Below are 23,395 nucleotides of genomic sequence, written 5' to 3'. Positions count from 1 at the left end.
ATATGTAATCCCTGTAAAATTATGTTCTTTAATAACCCCGTTTACACAGTCAAATCAAGTATTATTTGTTGTCAAATTTGTGGTGAAAGTCGAGGGGAGAATTTCTTCTTTGTGCCATGGTAATCACTTTTTTCAGATAAATTTAGGAATCTTCATATATTTTAATGAAATAATTCAATATTTCAATGAAATGTTTTATTAAAAATATCTTTACAAACCTCCTTTCCTTGCAAGTTTCCATTTTTGTTTACCTTCACATTTGACATTTCTCCTCTTCTTCTCAAAAATAATCGGAAAAAATGTGTTGGACAACGAAAAATTATCGATTTATTCTGAAATTATTTTGTAATTACAGATTAAAGAGGGAGAAATTTATACGGCTAATCTGTTTTTTTTTTAATCACAAACTAAGGAGTTCAGCTCAAAAATGAGGATAATCTCTGTAAACGTACTTTTAGGCCTAAAAAATGCCTTAAATTAGTTTTTTCAGGGACGGTAACGGTTATAATCTTTATAATAAAAATCATGCTTGAACCGTTAAAATTAGATTTTTGTTTTTCCCTTGAAATTTGTGCAGTTATTTTATGATTTTTTATTTATTCGATAAGGAATAATCGTTAATTTCGATTTTTATTTTTTCGATAAATATTTTATAGGTACATATTTAAATCCCTTATTGCGGATAAATTTTTTTAGAGCATAAATATTTAAATCGGTCATAAAAATGCAGTCTCTGTTATAACGGTTAAAAATGATCGAAAAAATAAAAAAATCAAAGCAAGGATTATTTTCGATCGAAAAAATTTTAAATCGAAAAATAGAGATTATTTTTGACCAAAAAAAATAAAAAACCAAATTTAACGGTTATTCTTGCATGAAAAAAATAAAAATTAAAAAATAACGATTTTGCAATGATCTAAAAATAAAAAATTTTGATTTTTTATTTTCATTTTCATTTCCATAGACCCAGGGTGTTTCTGGGCCATTTTGACCCAAATTATTATTTAGTATTTAAGGGCAAATTTGTCTGCATGTGATAAATAAAATTTTAGCTGTATTCAGATTTAAGTATCGTTTTTTTTTCTTCTTAAAATTGACTAATATCTATCATCAGGTCAAAACGACCCAAAAACATTATAGGAAGGGGTAAATTCCAATTACTGCATTTTGACTAAAATAATAATCTGGTAACTTTGAACCGGTAAGCATACAGCACTTGCCGATAAAGTATTTACGTAAATAAAATATTAACTGAAGTCAAATTGAAATATCGTTTTTTTTCCTAAAATTGGCTAATCTCCATTATTGGGCCAAAATTACCAGGCGTAAATTCCAAACACTGCAGAAGGGTTAAAGAAACGTGTGCGGAATCACATAGACATGCAATAGTGATGTGCTGAATTGTCGGTACCCAAAACTTCAAAAGATTTAGGTACCCAATACTTTCTTTTCAGTACCCAATACTGATTCTTTATATTAAACCTTCGCCGTTATAATATTTCAAATTCAGAACCAAATTCAATACTATTTTATTTATTGGATACTTTTTAAAAGTATCGACTCAGCACATCACTTGCATGCAGACGGTTTAAAGCCCCTGTAAGCAGCTAATTTCCATCACCTTCTGCTCAGTAGGTTGCGATTGTCTTGGGGCTCTCTAAACACTCGTATCAAACGACCGATCTGAAATCTGTCCGATCAGTCTACTTCGGTAATCATCATCAGATATCTGGTACTGTTTACTGTTCTAGGAACCAACAGACCATTAGTTACGTATAGATGGAATCAGACATTTTAGTTACATAACTGGTTTTTGTTTTAGATTCTTCTCTAGCTCCACGAGCTCGAATACAGAAAATTGTTCGATAAGCATTCCACAAATACTTGCCACTTTTTTTTTTAATATTTCACAATTTTAGTGAGCCATCCGCCAATGACATAAAATTGAGTATCTAATTGAAACATTTATGGCAATTTTGAGTGGTCATCAAAGTAATTTTAAATTCAATTATTTCATTAAAATTACTTAAAATCAAACCATTCGCTCAACTAGGTAGAAGGTAACGGCAGCCCACTCATCGCAAGCGTCGGCGTATATATCTGTGTTCGTATGGAAAAGTAGCTTATGTCGAAAGGCTGGCTTTAGTATAAATCGGCATTCGAAGCATACGATTGCGAATGACTTACGGGCGCTAAGCCGTTAAACAACTTTTAGCAAATAAACGTGCAAGAAATAGTTTCGATACTTGCAAGTCAATATTCTTTTTAAGTCTCATCGAAAAATTCCTTGTCGTTTAAAAAATAAAGGGAATGCCGCATTATACTAAAGCCGGCCTTTCGACATAAGCTACTTTTCCATACGAACACAGATATATTTGTGTTAGGATTTTTTTTAAGTAAAAGCTGAAAATGAGATTTGTACAAAATTACTGAATAACTAGTCCACTTCGGCATGGTACTGGACCACATGTCTAAAATTAACTAATTTTTTTTTTAATTTTCTGGGCTTATTTGAATTGGGCAACGTTGCATTTAAACTTCAGCTCCATTTTTGGCTAGTTAAAAAAAGTCTGTCCTTTCATTCGAATTCACGCTAGCCAAAAACAGTTGGCAAGTGGCTAGTTCGCAATGAACTACTTATTTTGAAATAGGTTCCTCATCCAGTCGTTTACTTCATGCAGTTTATACAAAAAACTACACACATGTGAGTGCATGTGTCCACATCTGTCTATTGCAAATTTCTACGAAAATGCAAGACACACACACACACACACACACACACACACACACACCGTTTGCCAGCCGCATCATATTCTGCCCCACAAATATTTCAAAAACGAAGAAGAGCACACAAACCAAAATACGCCGCATGGCCGGCTTGCGTGGCTGCATTTAACTCGCTCGCCTTCAGCTGCAGTCTCATTGCAACATTGCTGGCATTTAAAATAGATTTCTGATTTGCATTTGGAATGCGCTCGACAGTCGTTAGTTTAGCGGCAGCGGTGCCGGCAAGCGGTGAACGCGTGTGCGAATAAGTGGCAAATAATCGTGCAAATTTTACTGCATTACAAAGTGGATTATGTAGTTAGTGTAGTCAAAGAAAGGAATTCAGATAGAAAGCTTAAAAAAAAAGAAGATAAAACTGTGTAAGCACAGCTATTAGCTGAAAAATTTGCAAACCCACCTTCTATGTAAAATCGATACGAAAGTAATTTCAATTCGATTGTGAAAAGCTGCAAATCTAATTTTATTTGCATTTGGCAAGGAAGAGTATTCGTCTTCCAGAAATAGCCAAGCCTGGAGACGGCAAGTTTATGTCGCGTGGAAGCCGGAGCAACACAATTGCATTTGGCAACTACTTAGATATCAAAGTATGTATGTTTATTATGGTGACTCAGAAAAAAAAATTTTTTTTTAATTGTTTTCTTGTACTTCTGATTTTTATATTTAATGAACGATACGTTGTACTTGAATTGAATTGAAAGCTCAACAAAAAAGGTCTGAAGTCATTTTTCGATAAGTGAACTCGTTCAAAAGTTATTCGAGGACAAAATTTCGAAATATTGGTGATTCGACATTCCTAATATTAATATTAACGGCTCATATTTTCTGAGACTTATTGTGGCATCTAAACGAAACTTTCCGAAACATGGTTCCGAGGAAAAATTAGTTTTTTCTGAATCACCCTAATGTTTTTACATAAAAAAAAAAAAACACTTTTCCTCGTAAAGTAAGTACGTTAATGTAAATTTGAAAATGCGCGCAATTCCTTTGAAATGTGCATGATTCTGTTTTGGTGTGTAAGGATCATAATATTTCAGCTGCGAGTTGGGATGCCTTGAAATTACTTTTACTTCACCTCACGTTTGCCTATACTACCATTATTTTAGCCTTAAAATGAACGGTTATTATCACAAGAAAAAAGGATTTGTAAATGACTTGTTTTTTTTTTTATCAAAATGCTATTTTAAAAGCTATAGCTATGGCCATAAGTCAAGAAATCGCGAAGAACTGAAAACTTTTATAAAACTCTACAAATTAAAAAGACAACATTTTTTCAACTTACAAACTTTAAACTTAACGCGGTTTACAAAATTTTCCTAAAAGAGCTTTCGACAATTTTATGAATTCGAAAAATTCCCATTGTCCATCTGAGAACCTATAACATAATTGTGCTGGACTTTCAACTGGCAGCATTTCTTACGTTCCAAATGTGATAACCAGAATCCAGAATAGATTATCTGACAAAATTCTGCAGACGCGAGCGCACTTGTGCATAAGGGTATATTAACTTTTCAGCAGTGCTTTATTTCATATTTGTTTCTCAAAATTTGATTGATTTTAATAGGGCGTTCCCCTTTTACTGAATTCGGTTCAAAAATGCCCTATTTCTACTAAAACTGTATTGAAAATATGTTAAGATAGGACATTTTTGAAAAGTTTTCTGAGTCGTTTTCGAACTGGCTGCTGAGATATGAAGTGAAAAATATTTTTTTCTTTTCATTTAAAAATTGTTTACTTTCTAAATATACAACTAAATAAAAAACCAAACAATTTATGGTGACAGCGGGTATTTATTTAGAATCTTTTATTTTAGATATCTCCTCAGTTTGCTCTAAGATGCATCTGCTGGCATGAAATTTAAAACAAATTTCATAGAAATATTGGGGCGCATTCTTGTTTTCATACGAATCGAAAATCGTAAAATTTTCTAAACCCAAATTTCAAATTTTTGATTCGTACGAAAAGCAGAATATGCCTCATTAGATTTGTTGACATCTTGAGAATAGCTCTGTAAGCAAATTGGAATTTTTGTTTTTTGTTTTCTTGTAAAATTTGTCTCTTTTTAATATTATATATGACGAATTCCCGCTAGGAATTAAAATCACAAAAAAGTGTATGCTATTTAAAAAATGCCTTGTGAAAGCAGACGTAATGACTATTTTTATTATGAATGTAATGACACGGATTTTTTTTTCATACGCAACATTGTCATTTAAAATTATGTCGTTTAATGCTTAGTGAAAATTTAACACTAGCGTTGATGATGACGAGATATTTTATAATTTCTTAATATCGTATTTGGGTTAAAAATATGCTTCGAAAACCATTAGTAAACCAATTTTGGGCATTAATACATTCTGCATCAAAGTAAGAACAAAACCATGCTCGTATCGTTAACTTAATGTAAAAACAATTTTTTTAACTTGGACTTTTTTGCAAATTTTGTTCTATTAAGTCGCTTTATCTTTGAGAAAGTAACAGAGCTCTTGGTGCATAAGGAGATTTCTACATTAAATTAACGATATGTGCATATGCCATCTTTCATCTCATCTAAATACATGTACATAGGTCATGCATGTCAAAGTATTTTCTAAGCTCCATACTTCAACAAAAAATTAAATGCTTGCTGCCTAAGTTACGCTCCTCTTTTGGCCTCAAACCTGTTGCATTCAAAAAACCAACCATATTGCATTTCTACAAAATCATCTAAATTGCCTGTGTCCTCAAATAAACACTTTTGTCTTTTGTATATAAACATACATTAGGGTGCCTCACCAAAAAAAGTTGAGGTTTTTCCACACACGTAAAAATCAATATATTCAAAAAACTAGGAGCCAAATATAGCATAACTGCGTTTTTAATTTTTTTCTCTGATGTAAGGATTTTTTTTTAAGGACTTTGAAATTTCTAGAGTATGATTGAATAAAAAAATTATTCAAAAGATGCGGTGCATTGTAGAATAACAATATGGGTACCCATTAAAAGGAAAAATTCTTCAGAATAGGAAAAAAATGAATTTTTGGTGCAAGTTTTGTGAATATGTTGATTATTACGTGTGTTAAACTGACTGTCACACGGTGTTATATTTTAAGACCTCCGCAAAAATATTTCGAAAAAAATATTAAGATTTACGTTAGCTAGACATTTGATAATACTCCCAAAGCGACCATTATTTTCATGTCTAAATATTTTTTTCCAGACCTTTTAAGCTTAAACTCCTCATCATCTGATGTGATTGAAAAAAAAAAAATTTATTTAAAAAATTTTTTTATTATTTTGATTCCGTTAGTAAAGTTTTTAAACATTTTTTGCAGACCTTTTAGCTTAACCTCTTGATCATATGAGGTGATTTTTTTGAAATAATATTAAAAAAAAATAATAATAATTTTATTTACATATAAAATAACTAAATTTTTGGAGCTATTTTCAAGGCGGTCCTGCTAATGTAAATTTTAATATTTCTCCCTAATATTTTAGCGAAACTCTTTAAATATAACAATATTTATAATGTCAATTGAAAAACAGTATCGATATTTTTATTATTTTTATTTAATACGCAAACATTCATTTAATAACATTTCGCTATTTTAAGAGCATGTACATATCTACAACTCATACATAGCATAACTAAACGCTGTGTCAAAAAAAAGAAATGTCTTTGTTTCTATCGTACAAGATTTTAAGTATTATCATCTGTTTTTACAAACAGTTCTGCGCTATTTGTTTCATCGTTCCAACTGTTTCTCTTTTGTTTCTAAATATTTATTATTCGCACAATTTTGGGTTTCCTGCATAGAAAATAAAAAAAAATAAAATATATCAGTGGCTTAATTTTTTGCACATCCCTTTGACTCATTTCGCTGCTTATCTACTTTTGTTATTCTATATTTATTGTTCTATATGTTTGGCATTATTATTCTCATTTTCTCCCTACTTTCTGTTGGCTTTTGTTTTATGCAATCAAAAAAAAAAAAAAAAAATGAACAACAAATTTCAAGTTTTCACTTTAAATACAACTCACATTATTAATACGAATGTTATAGGAGTTAACGCACGATATCGAAGATTTACTGCAATCCCTGTCGACGGTCGAAGATGGCATTGGCAATTTGCCCAGCGCAAGTTTGGATGGTATGCTGCAAGGATTGAAGGTACGTTGTTTTGCGCGCGAATGCGAACGCGATATAAGTATTCTGTCTGTAAATACATTTACATATGTATGTAAGTATGTGATTAACAAATTATTTGTTTTGCATTTGACATACTTATACATATATATTTAGCATATTGTTAATGACACTTTTTTTATGCATACAATTCCCCAACAAACCGACACATTTACATACATCCACAAAGCATACTAAGTTTAACATAGTTTTTTATATATAATTGCAACACCTTTTTAAATTCCCTTCTTCTATTATATTTATATATTGAAAAAATAATAGTATTAGATCCAGAATTTTGGGTAACTAACAAATACTTACAAGTATGTACGCATCTAACTTTTTTTTTTTTTTTGAAAATAAAAAAAATATCCGATTTAATGATTGCTGGCGTGTGTCGCATAAAATTAGTAACACAACCGCATCATTCATATATCGCACATTTATTTTTATTTATTTAATTTTTTCGTTTTTATTTCAGTTGTTTTCTCTTCTTCTTAATATTAGTTCTAGTTTGTTTTGCCGTAATCTTGTTTATATAAAAAAAGTAAATTTTTAGGTTAATAAATTAGTTAGCAAATACTATTTTTTTCATGATGGGAGCGTTAGGATTTGTAGGTATGAGTCGTTTAGCAGTGGTTATGCCGTATTTCCACTAGGCATTGCTATAAATAAATGGCAAAGAATTTTCGACCATTAAAAAATAGCATCTGACAACAAATGTAATGATTAAAATTTTCAAATATTTGACGGGCTAAAAACTCGTGTCTAGTGGAAAGCCGGCAGTTAGTAAAAGAATTTTAAGTCTACGCCCAATATGCCTTATCTTAGTACGAATTTTCATCACCACCTGTCATGTTTGGTTTGGCGACGAACCGGCGTTGGTGTTGTGCCTTCTTCAGAGTCCGTGCCCGTTCTGACACTGAAGATGCAACCAACCTGGAAACTTGTTCAAAAATAAAAAATAAAACATACAAGAGTCTGTAATATAATTGTAGTGCTATCTATATATAAAATCCTTGTAGACCTGCTTAGAAAAAAAATAATAAAAATATTGAAAATCTTTACGAGTGGAGGTCAAAAAGTTCAGGGAATCAAGAGAAAGGCGTGTAATATTAAATGTGCCATCGTTTTTCCTTTCCTATAAATTTTCCCGAGATTTTATACCATATAAATATATATATATATATATATATATATATATATATATATATATATATATATAGATATATATATATATATATATATGTATGTATATGTACACACGTGACATTCCAGCCCAATTTGGACACCATTTGGCTTTTGCGTCTCCAATTTTTTACATAAATTTTTTTTTTTATGTTATAGTACAAATTGAGAGCGGTCTTCCTAATGCTCCTCTATTTTAAACGCCCATAACGTTACCAAAAACGGACCGATTGTGACCATTTTTGTTTTGAAATTTCCTATTTTCAAGACACTGAAGACGAAATTCGCTCAGCGAATTAGTTTTTTTTTATACTTTAACAGCTTTTTAAGGGGCGTTGGAGTAGCGCACTACTCTCAAGTGTCCCTATATATCCAAGAAAAGCATGTTGTTTCGTCGAAGTCCTCACCCCACGGGACTGTCTGTCGTCAAGCACTACATCGAGAGGAGGAAAGGCGACTAAGTAGTCTCCGCCTGTTACACCGTAGCCTTTCGACGTTTTTTAGCCTCTTCATCGCCTTTGATATTTGGGTGTTTACATGGGGCGATTTTACAGGCAACAACAATCGCCACATGGCGCCACTGCAACGGCCTTTCAACTAATCACTTCTAATGAAGTTGGGTTCCTCTAAAATTGCTAACATCGCCTCATATAAACACCGCATATTGCGTCAAATGCTGTCGTACATTTTTCGCTGCTTTGTAGCATAGCCTTCACGCCGTTCTTTCTTGCCAATCAGCTTTTCAAATCTTGCATGCAGCGACATGTCCAACGGCCCTTTGTTGCGTTGCTCCATTTATTCTGCAAAATTTGGGTGGTAGTTTCTCGTGCTATGGAACGATCCAGTCTATTCTCCGCCATAGTTGTCATCATTCATTTGCCAGTATATAGGCGGGATACATTCTGGCGATTTCTAATGCTGCTTCGTCTGATATGGTTTGAAACGCGCAGCATATTCGAAGCGCGCACAGGCGGCACGTTGCCTTTATGCCGCGTGGAAGAATGTCAGACTCAAGCACCGTATAGTATTTGGCTCTTTTGGCTAACTCTTGCGACTAATTGCCGCTGGCTTTGCTTTGGTCCGCGTGCTCTTTCGTTGACGTACTCGAGGTGGGATTTGAACGAGAGCCTCCTGTCTATCATGATACCCAGGTACTTAACTTAACCGCTGGCAGCGCAGTAATGTTGTGGTCGCCGATTTTCATTGGGACGAACTCCAACTTCTTCCTACTGGATATGAGCGCCGACTCTGTTTTCTGCTCCGCGAGCTGAAGTCCATTTTGCATAAGACACGACTGATCAGAAGCTATAGTTCCGTTTGCTATTTCGCTAAGATGTTTTGTAGTTACGACTAAAGCAATATCGTCTGTAAAGTCGATGATTTTGGCACCTTTGGGATTTTTAAGGCGTAAGACACCGTCGTACATGAAAAAAAATTAAAAAACACCCTGCTCTTTCCAACCCTTCTACTACGGGAACTTTCTGACCATATCTCGTAAAAGTTTTCTTCCGGGCAAGTTAGTTTTTTTTTTCAAATTAAATCCACATTCCGTACTCCTTTACAAATACAACTTAGACACTTTAGAGAACATTTATGTAAGCTTAAACATAAGCTTGAAAATAATTGAAAAATTTAGCTTTTATATTTAGTAGCTCGGTAGTATTTTAATTGCTTTTTTAGAAAGCTTCGAACAACATGATAGTGTAGTTGGCTTATATTTCAATTACACAATTATATAAAATTACAAACATTAAAGCGTACTTAGTACTTTTTTATTTAATGTAACTGTAGTTGTATATTTTAGCTGTTAGATATATACTTATGTACATCACCGTATGACCGTATCACCTTACAAAAAAAAATGCCCATACAGCTCTGCGTGTTAAGGTATTTTTGCAAGGCAATTTCAAAAAAGTTTTTTTTTGCCGAACCTAGGGGTCGGCTCAAAAATAATTATCTAAGAGAGTTCTACTGGAATAATGAAAATATTTCCGTTTAACCGCAATAATACTTTTTTAAAAAGTTCTACTGGATTAATCGAAAATTTTCTTTGACAAATTTGAATGATTTTTAGCGAGCTTTGATCTACTGGCATTAGGGTGATACTTTACGTGGGGTAAAAAAAATTGTTTTTCGAAATTGTCTCCTCGAGTCAAGAACATTGATATCGCACACGATCTTCAAAAGTGACACAACTCAAAATTGGCATTTTTGAAATTATGCACTAAAAATGTACACAGAGCCTTTATTTACCTTGCAGCAAAAGCTGGTGTAATTTTTTGTCATAATAATCATAATAATAGATTGGCGCTTACACATATGTTAGTGTTTGGCCGAGCTTCTCCATAACTTGTTGAAAAAACCTTAGGCCATATGATTATTTCTTAGTTTTTCGCTTTTCTGACGAACGTGTAATTTTGAGTTGTGGCACTTTTGAAGATCGTGTGCGATATATCTTAATTTGAAATCTGACTGTAAAAAACGACACCTACGTTCGGAAAAAAAAACACTCGAAAATGCCTTGGAAGCGAAGTACTATACGTGGCAATGATCTTTGAAAAAATATAAATATATTATACTTTAAGATCCAACTCTTTATGCTGAAGATATGGCGAAAAACGTAAAAAGGTGATCCTTACATTCGCAAAAAAAAATCGAAATTGCCCTGCAAGCATATTTTAGACACTCCTGAGTGTACAGCGACCTTTTTTTGGTTCAGTCTAATTTATTTATTAAAAAAAAAACTATAAACCATGAAATACTGCCTATTATACTCGCATATTATACAAAAGTGCATTAACTAAAATTTTTTCTATATTAAAAATGTTCGCAGCTTATATGTTTATCCTTCAGCAATAATTGAAATAATATTTAATTGTGATTTTCTGAAGAGTTTTTTTTCCGATTCATTTTCGCATTCACAGAATCAGTTTTTTTATATCCACATATTTTCTAATAATTGAGAAATTTGGAGTTAACGCGCTTTTGAAGACGAGTGTGATATGTATTTGTTAGTAAAAGGCGCTAGAAGTGAAAAAGTACAAACAATTTTTATAATTACAAACCAATTATTGGCTTTGCGGATTTTACCTGGATATTTTGGACAGATGGCAACCCTGCTCTGAAATGTTGCAAAAAAATTACAGGCTAAATTTTTCTACACAAGAAGTACTTCTCACTTCTAGCGGTTTCTACGTTAATGTTATAATTTTTATTTGGTTTTTATGCATTGTATAGTTTCTTATGCAAACTCTATAATAACCATACCCTCTACTGCATTTAGCTAATCCAAGAGAATCTGGAATACCAGGAGAAGGAGGCAATACGCTTACAAGAAATCAGTCAGACGCTACCCACAGACCCGGCAACAGAGCGAACACTCAACGAGATCAAGGATCGCATCGATCTTTTGTTGCGACGCACACAGCAAGGCATCACAATGATTGCGGTATGTCAAAGAAAAAAAGTTTAATCGCATATACTAATTGCTCCCTTTATTTTTCTCCTTCCCTCTCCAACTCCCACAGAACGCCATGCATGGACAGAAGAAGCGCGAGGAGGAGCTCAACGAATACCAAATGCATTTGATCGCCCTACAAGAATGGATTATGGAAGTATCACAACAGCTGAAGGACCTCGAGCCCACACCTGAAGTCGCCGAAGATGAGGAGCAGCTCAAAGCACAAGCCGAACGCAGCCAACAGCTGCTACGTACACTCAAGGATAAGCAGCAATCACTCGAAGAGTTAGTTGAAAAGACACGCCTGCTGCAGCAGCATGAAGATGTTGCGCCCATGGCCTGCGATCTGATGGATCAACTCGAGCATATTATAACGCTGCTGCGCGAACAAATCACTGTAGCCACTACGCGCATTTACACGATCGAAAAGACAATTGTGGAGCTGCGTAAGTCTAGACAGGAGGATGAGCATCGCAAGCGCGTTGCTGCCGAAGCATTGATACAGCCACCGACTAGCGTGGCTGCCGAAGCATCATTGATACAGCCAGCGACCAGCGCGCCAGCGTCGATTACATCGAATGCTAGCACAATTGATTCCGCACCAATGCCAGAGGAGGAGGTGAAACCACTCACCGCTGCTGGCGCACAGGTACAAGCAGTAGAAACTCAAACGTCCGAAAGTCTTGCCGTGCCACAGGCACAACCACAGGAGCCGCCACAGCCACAACCTATTGTAGAGACACACACTGTAGAAGCGCAAACTAGTTTGGTCGAACCTGTTGCGCCATTGGCTCCTTTTGTCGAAACTATTGAAACTGCCATGCAGACGCAGAAGGAGCGTAAGCCCACCGAGAACATTCTGGTCACATCAACAATACAAGCGGGACAGGAGACTATACAAATCGATACCATACCGAATAAGGAGATACCCGAAGTACCAGACGATGTTGAAATTGAAGCACGTTATCACCAACAGCCGCAAGGTGACGTCGATCGCGCCACCGAGTTGGTGTTGAAGAATGTGCCACAAGCCTTCGAGACTACCTTTGTTGAACCCGATCAGACAACCACTGAAGTAGTGGTAGATGCGGATGGCACCAAACACATCATAGTGAAGAAAGTGACGCGCACGCGCCAACAAGTGGTGCAGCATCAGCAAATCAGCTCAATTGCAACGGTTACCGATGCCGAAGGCAACATCCAGGTGCAATCCACCGGTCAACTGAATCTCGAAAATGTGCATACCGCAGATACCAGCGGCGATGATCAGCGCGGCTATCAGACAGTGGTAACGCAACAGACACGCGGCACTGTAGTCGACGGATCTGATCCGAATGCGATTATCGTTAAGGAGTTCGAGACCGAACCAACAGTGGAGCGGTACGAGCAATTGCAAATGCCTGAGGGTCAAACTGATATTGTCACTGTCACCACGGAGGGACCCGCGACTACAGCCACCACGCAAAGCAGCATACGCGCCGTTGTGCACCAAGTTACGCGTAAGATTATACGCAAGACGCGCAAAATTATTAAACGTATTGTGGTGATCGATGGTGTTGAGCATGTCACCGAAGAGGTGGTCGAAGAGCCAGAAGAGATTGAAGTTAGCGAGGAGGAGCTGCCGCCGCAAGTGAATGTGAACATCATACGCACTGTTAACGGTAAGGTGGTAACCGAGGAAGAATTCGAACGGCTGACAAAAGAACCCGGCGTTGTAATTGAAGAGGTTTCTACAGATTTATTAGAACCGACAGTGTCATCACCGCCGCCAAGCGAACCCGTTGAAGTCGAAGCTGTGCCGACGGTGACAGACGCGGTGCAGCCGCCACAGGTATTTGACATTGAAACTTCTACCATCACTACAACAACAACACCACAAACACAACCAACAACAACCAGTATTATAACTACAAGTACAACAGAAAGAACAAAAACAACAACATCAACAGACCAAGCACCAGTAGAATTTGTTGATTTGCCAGCACCAAAAGTAGTTGAACAAAGAATCATTGAAACCGTAGAAGCTACTAGCACTAGCCCCGTTAATATTCCAGCGGATTTAAGTACAACGCCACACGACGAAGAGCAGATAGTAGTAGTCGAAGAGACGATTACACCAAGCGTACAGACTACTGAACCCGTTAAAGCTATAGAAAATGTAAGTGATATTTGGCCCAGAGAGCATCATTTGATACCAACAGATATCGAATTTTCACATCACGTCGACGAGCCAGCCAAACCGGCTCACGATGTGATAGTAACAAGCGATTCAAAGCCAGTGGAGACAGTTTGGCCAATTGACGAAGAAACTGGTTATCCGGTTTCGCTGGAGGAATATAAATTTGAAAAGTTGGTGGAGCCAAAACCGCAGCCGATAGCGAGCGAGCCCACTGGGAAATCGCAAGTGGTTACAACAACAACTACAACTGTCACAACCACAGAAAAAGTGGCGCCTGAAGTAACTCATGAAGTGAGTGAGACAACTGAGGAACCAGCATCAGCAGTACCAATGCCACCATTGGCGTCATTCAAAGAACCCGAAGAAGACGAAGAAGAAACTGCAATAGAAACCTCAGTAACAATATCGCAATTGCCTACACTTGCGCCTGAAACTCAAGTATTAGCTCCCACACCCGTCGGCGAGCCAGAAGTTTGGCCAACAGAAGTTCAGGCGGTAGCTCCTAAGACACCCGAACCAGCAGTATTAGCACCAGAGATGCCTTTGCCTACAGAAATAATCAGCGTAGACGAGGTTACGGTAGTAGAACCTACAGCCGAGTTGGTCACTGAAGTGACTACTGTAAAATCAGAGAAAATCACTACACCTCCACTCGCAGCGGAACCACAAGCCATACCCGAACCAACAGCAGCTGAGCAGCTGCCGCGCAGCGAGCTTGAATCACTCACTTCTACCGAGACTGGCACAGCTACGCCACCGGAGGACAAGTTCCTGCAAGCTGCACTTGCACCTACACCTGCTGATACGAAATCCAAAATCGACATACGCGCTGCCACACAACTTTTCATTTCTGGTGAAGTATTGGCCACTGACAGCGATTCGCCACGCAAGTCGTTCACCGTAACAGCGCCCTCTATCGAGCAAACTGGCAGCGGTGTTTTGAAAGTTGTTATGACACCCGAGGAAGACATTGATCCCAATCAATTGCCGCCGAAAGTAACCATGACAATTGTTGAGACTACAACGGTGACGGAGACAGAGCGCGAAGACACCACGTCACGCGGCGATGAGTTGAATATCGCACCCGGCGATACCAAGCGAAGTCGCAAGAAAAAGAAAAGAAAGGAAGAAGTCGCGCCTGGACCTGAACAAAGCGAAGAAGAGCCCAAGGTCGAGGAACCTGAAGTGCCAGTATCAAGAGTTTCAGTATCCGAAATCGATATTGAATCTCCACATGAAACCGGCTATGAAGCAGATGACAAAACTCTGGATGATGGCGATACGGACGATGGCAAGAAGAAGCGCCGCAAGAAGAAGAAGCAAAAGGTCAAGGCACGCGAAGATGAAGAATCGCATGTGCCATCCTCAGAGGCGACGCCACGCGACATTGAATCGCCCAGCTTAGAGTCCGAAGGTAAAGTCAAGCACGAGGCAATCACTGAAATTAGTCCTGAGAGTGAAGCTACTAGCATTGAAGTAGATACTTCAGTAAAAGTGGTCGAAGAAGCCGTTGTGACGCCTGATTCCGAGTCACCACGTGAGCCCTTCACGGAGCTGGTCATACCTACAGAAGTAATAGAAATCGCCTACGTAGAAGATGAGCAGCAGCAGACAACGCCACGTGAAGAAGCACCTGCGCCTGCGCCGGTGCTTGAGAAGCCCATAACAGAGTTGAAGTCTTCTCAGACAACACCGGAGCACAAACCAAAGCATGAAGAAATATCAATGCAAACCAGTATTGAAATCGCGCCTGAAATACAAGACACCGAGGCGCAAACAATAACAGTGGAGGTGACGGAAACGGAAATTCAGACAACACCACGCACTGAAGAGACAGTCGCGCAGATAGTGGCAGAGCCGAAGGAAACTGAGGAAGAAGCAGTGCAAACTGACGTGGCGTATGAAGAGCCTGTACCTCCAGCAGAAGTGCCAATAAAGCCCGAAACTACTGAAATATCGAGTCAAACAATTGTTGTTACCACAATTGAAAAAGAGCTACAGACCACGCCTAAGGAGTCACCACACACGCCTGAGCCCAGCAGCACAGACATCATACAGCCGTTAGTGCAGGAGCTGGTAAAGGATATGACTACTGATCTGCCTGCTGAAAAAGTAGAAAAGTCAGATCAAGCAATTGGCACCGAGCCCACAGTTACGCAAGAGATTCATGTGCAAACCATCACACCCGAACCGGTGGAGCATGTTAGGCCAGCCAGTACACCCGAACCCGTGATCGAAGAATTTATTGAACCGGTGCAAGTGGTGAAGGCACCCGCAGAACAGCGCGACCAGCACACGACCACCTTTGAGTTGACTCAATTTGTAGACTCAACTTCGCAGACTACACCACGTCACGAACCGAAACCGCAACCGCAAGAGGTGGAGCAGCCAACAGCGGTAGAGCGGCCTGTGGTGGTGGAACAGCCAGAATCGTTGGAGCAACCAGCATCCTTGGAGCCACTAACATTAACGGAAGATATATCATCAACACTGACTTCCATATCCGAGCCCTACAACATAGAAATACAGACCTCTGTGGCAATACCACCCGACACAGATAACTCTGAAATGGAGCCTGTTGTATATGAACATACACAAACCATTGAATTGCCCAAGCGTGATAAAAAGAAGAAAGATAAGAAAAAGAAGAAAAAGCATGCGCCACAAGAGGATGAGGAATCGCTGTCCGAACAGCTACCCGAAGTAAATGTTAATATTGAAATAGCAAATGACATGGTACCTGAAGCGGGCGTCGTGGTTACCACCACTCAACATGTGTCAGAGCCTGTTCAAGCGGCCGACGACAAAACAACGCCTGATGTAGAAAAGAAGCCCCAATTGGTGCAGCTGCAAATCACTAAAACTACAGTTTACGAGGAGTTCCCCGATATGCAGTTGCAAATTAGCGAGCAAAGTAAGGTCAATGTGTCCGGCCAACAGGCTGGCAAACCGCGTTCTAGACCCACTTCTACGGTCATGATTGAGGAAGTCGGTTCACCGACCGAGGAGCTAGTTGTACCCATTACGCCAGGTCCAGACAAGGAAATTCCCGAAAGCACGGCTGACAGCATTTGGTTAACCGCAACATCCGCTGCCATTGACGTGGATAAGACGCCGAAAGACGCTTCCCAGGCAATGATTATGTCCGAAAGTCTGCAACACTATCCCGGCCCACAGGTGCAATCAAAACCAGTTGATGTTTGGGCGGAAACGAAACAGGTGATAGGCGGACGCATAAGATGCTTGAAAGAGTCTACGCCAGAGCATACGCCACTCAGCAATGTCCTACATTTGGCTACGCTTTCCGACAGAATAAAAGATGTACCCGTCGAGGTGCGCGCGCAGGAAGTCAATCAAGGCTTGCATGATTTGGAAGACGCCGTGAAGCATGGTGATCGCACTGTGATCGAAACCACGGTCATAACTGTAATTGAAAAGGTATCAACATGGCTGGAAACCATTGAATATCGCGTCTATTTGATCAGACAGAACTCCGATGAGGGTCCATCTGAGGAAAAGTTGGACAATTATAATCAACTGAACGATGAGCTCAGCACCATTAAGACAAACGTCAACACACTGGAAACGCAGCTAGAGAAGGCTGATCACTTGACCGGCCCTGAGGTGCAGCAATGCGTGGATGCGCTCAAGGAGCACGTCGATGCTGTGCAAGGCATAACCAAAGACAACCAGGCGCAAGATTCTAAGGAGTTGGAGAAGTGGAACAACTTCGTTGTGTTGATACATCGTAGCACCACAATTTTGGAAGAACTACAGGAGCGTTACGACACCATCGTGGCGCAAGATCTAACGCTGAATGCGAAACTGCGCAGCCTTGACGATTTGGAGGCACAAAATGCGGACGTACAAAGTAGCATCGCAGAGTTGACGCACAGCGCACGCGCATTCCAACGCAACTTCCCTGGCAAAAAAGTACCGCAAGACCTTTACAATTCTTACGAAGTGTGCAAGAATATCGAAAACAACATACTTGCTGAGCGCGATCGCTTACTACAGTTGCAGTCGCTAGGCGAAGAGTACGAGCAGACGCTCAAGGAGTTCACAAACATCACTGTGCTGGCCGATAAAATGGTTGAAAGTCCCATTATTTCCAGCTCATTGGAACAACTCAACAACGAAGTGCAGAAACATCGCAAATTCTTTGTCAACTTGAGTCATTGCCGCGCAATGCTGGAGTCGCTGGAAGAGAATATCGACTCCGAAACGCGCGAGAAGCATGCCGAGTTGCATAAAGATCTCTACAATCGCGCAACTGTGCTGTTGGAGAAAGCCTCCGAGCGCTCATCGAAATTGGTGCAAGCTGCTTCGCGCTGGACTGTGTTGGAGAAGGGCATGAAGGATGAATTGCAATGGCTGCATGTTGCACAGCAGCGTGTACCTGATTTGTCCGCTGTAACTTCGGCTGATTACGATCAATACACAACACTCTACCAGTCACTTAGCACCGATATCTCGCATCACTATCTAAAAATGACACAACTATCGAATATTGCGAACAAATTACAAGACCTCGTGCAATCGCCTAATCTGGTCGAGGAGACTAATGAAGCGCTCATTGTGCTATTGAAATTGCGTGAAGAAGTCTCTTTGTACCTGCATCGTCTGCTCGTCTTCAAAGAGATCTGGGCGCAGTATGAAAACCAAACCGACAAAATCGAAGCATTTGTGCGCGAGGCTGAAAGGGAATTGCGCCAAATTCATATACCCGAAGATCCGCTGGAGCAACCTATCGAACATATGCGCCAGTTCTGGGAGATGAAAGCGCATTTCGAAGTGCACAACAATGTACGCAACTTGGCTGGACATAGTTTCGAAAAGGCGCTGCAAGTCATACCGCTCGCTGATGAGATGCTGCAACGCCAATTTCACGCGCAGCTCGAAGAACGCTGGCAAAATATTGCTACGTCGATCGAGCGCATACAAAGCAACATTGTCAACAGCCTCGCCTCGCAAGATGTGCCAGCCGAAGATAAATTAAAGTTGGTGGAACGTGAGCTGCAAGAAATCTACCTCACCATGACCAGCATCAAGGGCGTCATCAAGAACGAGGAGGAGCTGTGTCTCTACATCGAACGAATTCAAGTATTACGCACGCGTGTTGGCTTCATTGGCAACGAATTGGGACGCATTGGTCTGCAAGATCCCGCCATTGAACCAGAGAAGGTGGGTGAACTCTTCGCGCTCTCACACAAAATCAACACACAGATTGCCGAAGAATTGGAGGGTGCCTCCGTGCTGCGCGAACAGCTGCGCGCCATACAAGACGGCATACAGAATTTGCGTAAACATCAAACAAAACTTTCCGTCATACTGGATGAATGTGAAAACGCTGAAAAATTGAGCAGCGAAGCAATAGAGAAGGCGGTAAACGACTGTCAGGCGGTGGGTGAAGATCTCATCGGCAACTGGCAAGAAATCATGCGTCTCCGTCAAATGTTGCATACGCTGCCAATGCGCTTGAAAATGTCTGTGTCACCAGTGAAACTGGAGCGTGACATATCGCAGCTACAAGACGATCATGCTTTCTTGGAGAGCAAATGCACGAACATTTTGGGTATACTAAGAAATCGTTTGGCGTTGTGGACGCGCTATGAGCGGCAATTGGAGATGGTGCACGATTCGGTGCAAGAGACAGACTTTATGATGGAACTGTTGAAGGTGCACGGCCAGGTGGACTATGAGCGACTACGCAAGGCCACTGAACGGCTAGAGGTGAGTAAAATGTGGCAGGGTTATAATATACGTATATGTATGCGTGGGGATTGTGCAAAGGCTTGCGACGTAATGCTTTACTATAACTGAGCAAATTGAGCAATTAATAAATTTGAGTTCTAGAAAGCTCAGGTAGCAAGTTGACAAAATTGAGGAATCCAGAAGTTTTATAAATTTAGTTATTAATTGAATTCGGTTTATAAATTGCGCGTTTCGTGTAAACTTAATTACAACCAAATTTAATAAAATAATCTGAATCAATTAGAAGGGTCATTGTGTTACCACAGTTGACACCGTTCAATTATCTTCCCTATTAAACCACTTCGTGTTGCTGATGAATCTCATCAGGCACCTCGCATCGGTGAACCCAGATGACGCAGCAGTTCTTTATCAGGAATAATCTGCCTGGTCGTGCCTTGCCTTGCAAGTTCATCTGCCATGCAGTTTCGCTCTATGTCCCTATGACCAGGGATCCAAGTGAAGTGAAAGTTATTCTTTGATTGATCTCCAGGCTGACATCGTTGGTAGAGGAAGTCCTTCAACACTTCAAAGTTATAACTAACAACAGTGACGTGTGTCGCGATACGCGAAGACCCTGCGTAAGTTGCTGGGATATCCTTGCCTTCTTTTCCTGCACCACTAGGCCAACCTCTATTGCTCCTTTTTCTAAGATGGAAAATCCTGCGCTTACGAGCCTGGTATTGAGTTCCACGATGTCAATGACATCTGTATTCGCCAGCCACTTCGTGCTCTCGTTATATTTGTATGGTGTCGCTGCGATTCAAATTAACAGCTCGTATGTAGTATGTTTACCAACATCAGATTGAAGAATTCGCCGTATTAGTTTTGTAGGTGTCATAAATTCGTGTATTTAAAGCAGCTTTAAAATCGGCAACTAGGTTGCTTATAAGATATTTTCTAGGCTTCGAAGTAATATGAAAAGCTGGTCTGGTCGCTAAAGTCTGTTTTTTTAAGGTCTGAATCCACACTGATAAATAATGGCCAATCAGTTGATTCATGAAGGCCTTCAGTATATCGCACAGAATTGTCAATAGGACCATATAGGCAATGGTCTGAAGGCATATTCCACGATAATTGGCACAAACGGCGGCAACCATGGTACATGCGCCAGACCAGCTTATTGCCACCGACTATATACCATCGGCTTCCGATGCCTATTTGCTCTCTACTTCAGTTAATTTCTAGTAAATTTTCCACTGGGTGGCAACCTTATTTGGCAATATATGTCTAAAATGTGAGTCAATTCACTGACTAATAACTTTTGAGCTTCGTGTGTACTATTGACTTTCTACAAATTCTACGTGCAATAGGCACTTACATATATTTATATTTACTTCCTAAACGAAAATTGAACCTACAAACATAGCAAATCTCCATATCCGATAGCCCTTTTTGAAAACACTTTATAGTCTTCTGAAGTTATTGGGCATTTGTTTTTTACTAGGGTTTCCATCTTTATCGTTCACTTCAGTAAATTTTTTCCTTTAAGGTTTCATAATATTTTCCACTAAAAATAAGCCACTTCTTTCCACACCAATTTGGTATGTTTTGCGATATTTTTAAGGCTACCAAGACAATTGTAAAGAAAAATATAATTAGCCATGTCCAATGCGGCAAATGAAGTGAAAATGAAGCGCTTAGCATATTTAGAAGTGTACGTCCATTACTCAGGCACATATGAACATTCAAACATATGTATATTACGTATGTATATGTATGTACTAAGTATGTACATTAGAGTGTCTCACCAAAAAATTGTACAGTTTTTTCCATCGGAATTATAAAGTGTATTATAGTAAACTTTGAGTAGCAAAATAACATGCATATATACATATGTATGTACATGCCATGTATGTGTATGCCATACGAAAAAATAAAAAATTGATACTGTTTTACATTTTAACACTTATTGTATTTTAAGACAGCTGTCAATATATTTCGACAAAATATTAAGATTTACGTGAGCTGGACCGATTCGAAAATAGCTCTAAAACTGTCATTATTTTGATGCCGTCGATAGAAGCAGTTTTGAGCATTTTTATGCAGACCTTGTAATCTTTTAATCATTTATCTTTTATATTTTTGGGGAAAAAACATTTTTAAACTAATTATATAAAAAAAAAAATTTAGGTATTCAAATCGGTCCAGCTCACGTAAATCTTAATATTTTTGCGGATTATTTTGTCAGCTGTCTTCAAATATAATAAGTGTTAAAATGTAACACAGTACCATTTTTTTTGTGTGACGAGTGATACACCCTAATGTACATACATGTATGTACATATATATGCATGTAAGTATGCTACTCAAAGTTTAGCAGCGCCTACGAACTTGGTGCCTTAAGTATGAGGAGTAGCAACTGAACACACATTCGCATGTGTCAAGAATTTGGGTCTGCCATTAGAAGTGGTGGCATAGAGAGTGTTTAGTCGTCGGCCATTCGGCGGCCGATTGTGGCGCGACAGTGGGCCGCACAAAGTTAGGAGCGCTTGAGGTTTAGCGCTTTTAGCTGGTTAAGTTGTATTTGCTTGTTGCTGTTGTTGTTATTTTTTTTTTACTTCAATACATTGTTTTGAAAATATTTCCTTTGGTTTTGCTTTTGTGTTTTTGTAATTTTTTTTTGCTAGCCCTTTTGTGTTTTGTTACTTTTTAGTACGTGCTAAGCTTTCGATGCGAACGGATGCCGATAACGGCAAAACATGCTAACGGCAATTTAATAGGAAGCATAGTAAAAGTGTAGTTGAATGCTTAATTAGCGGAAATGTTTCGTAAAGGAATGCCATAACAATTTGAAAATACTGAAAAGTTTTAAATGAAAATACATATACGCGCTTGCAACCTTTGCACTAATTTCCTGTGAATATATCTAGTACTATATAGTATGTACGTGCATGCATACCCTAAAGTGTGTTAGTTATTTATTGAAGTGAATTTCCTTCTTTTTTGTTGGTTTCCAAAAATCAGGGTCTTGCTGGTGATTTGCAAAATCGTGAAACACTCTTGGACGACTTAAAGTCCTCGGCTAAGCCCCTTATCGAGACGTGCGATGTGCAAATTGTCGAACAAATCGAATCGGCCGTACAGGAAGCGGTTGTAGCTTGGAATGATACTTCAGATAATTTACAACAATTATGTACGCGTTATCAACGCGCCGTTGAATTGTGGGAGAAATATCGTAACGCATCGGCCGCTGTACGCAATTACGTTGAACAGCAAATGGATGCGGTGAAGAATTTGGAACAACCACTGGAGACGTTGCAAAATGCGAAGGTAAGTGATTGTTCTTGCTAAAATTTATTCGTTGTTTTATGTTGCTTGAAAGTGCGCGATTTAGCTAAACAGTTAGTATTTAAAATAGGATTTAAAATATCTACGACTAAAAAGTAGTAAATTAAGAGTATAGCTTACGGATATAATCAATCTCCTTGATATCCCACGGCACGGAACTATCGATGACCTTGCCAGGCACCAGCATATGAAGTAATTATAAATTCTTAGAAAATTCACAAGTTTTATCTCATATTTTAAATCAAAATTTTAAAATTTAATACTTTTATATATATGTAAAGGCATGCTCCACTTTAGAAAACGTAAAAATTCTAGATTTAACTTTCAAATTTAAATACCACTAACAGCCGATTTCACCAGCAATTTAAGTTGAAAATGATTTTTTATATTCTGTCAATTTCCATACAAAGTTAAAAAAAATAAAATCATTTTGCACTTAAATTGCTTTCGTGAAATTGGCTGTAAAATTTGTAAGTTGCGAAATTTCGAAATCGGTCGCTATGGAAAACTTAAAGTGAAGACTTAAACAATTTTTGAAATTATAAACTGAATATACATATATGAAGAAAAACATAC

General features: G+C 38.7%; 1 protein-coding gene across 2 annotated transcripts in view; it reads left to right on the top strand.

The window, feature by feature from the left end:
- Msp300 (Muscle-specific protein 300 kDa) overlaps nt 1-23,395 on the top strand; it is a 232,951-nt gene that overhangs the window by 184,867 nt on the left and 24,689 nt on the right. Inside the window, exons 21-25 of one of the 2 annotated variants that reach the window (XM_017622295.1) lie at nt 6,828-6,935; nt 11,422-11,586; nt 11,666-14,446; nt 14,498-19,510; nt 22,496-22,801. In XM_017622295.1, the coding sequence (XP_017477784.1) occupies nt 6,828-6,935; nt 11,422-11,586; nt 11,666-14,446; nt 14,498-19,510; nt 22,496-22,801 (8,373 nt within the window). Of the gene's footprint in view, nt 1-6,827; nt 6,936-11,421; nt 11,587-11,665; nt 14,447-14,493; nt 19,511-22,495; nt 22,802-23,395 lie in introns of both variants that reach the window. The other variant, XM_017622287.1, reaches the window with a different exon arrangement.

This window comes from Rhagoletis zephyria, unplaced genomic scaffold, assembly GCF_001687245.7.
Source record: "Rhagoletis zephyria isolate East Lansing unplaced genomic scaffold, Rhagoletis_zephyria_1.1 Rzeph_scaffold_00047, whole genome shotgun sequence".
Classification (NCBI taxonomy): domain Eukaryota; kingdom Metazoa; phylum Arthropoda; class Insecta; order Diptera; family Tephritidae; genus Rhagoletis; species Rhagoletis zephyria.
Note: the sequence above shows the minus strand (reverse complement) of the source record. Positions and strands in the feature narration are given on the sequence as shown.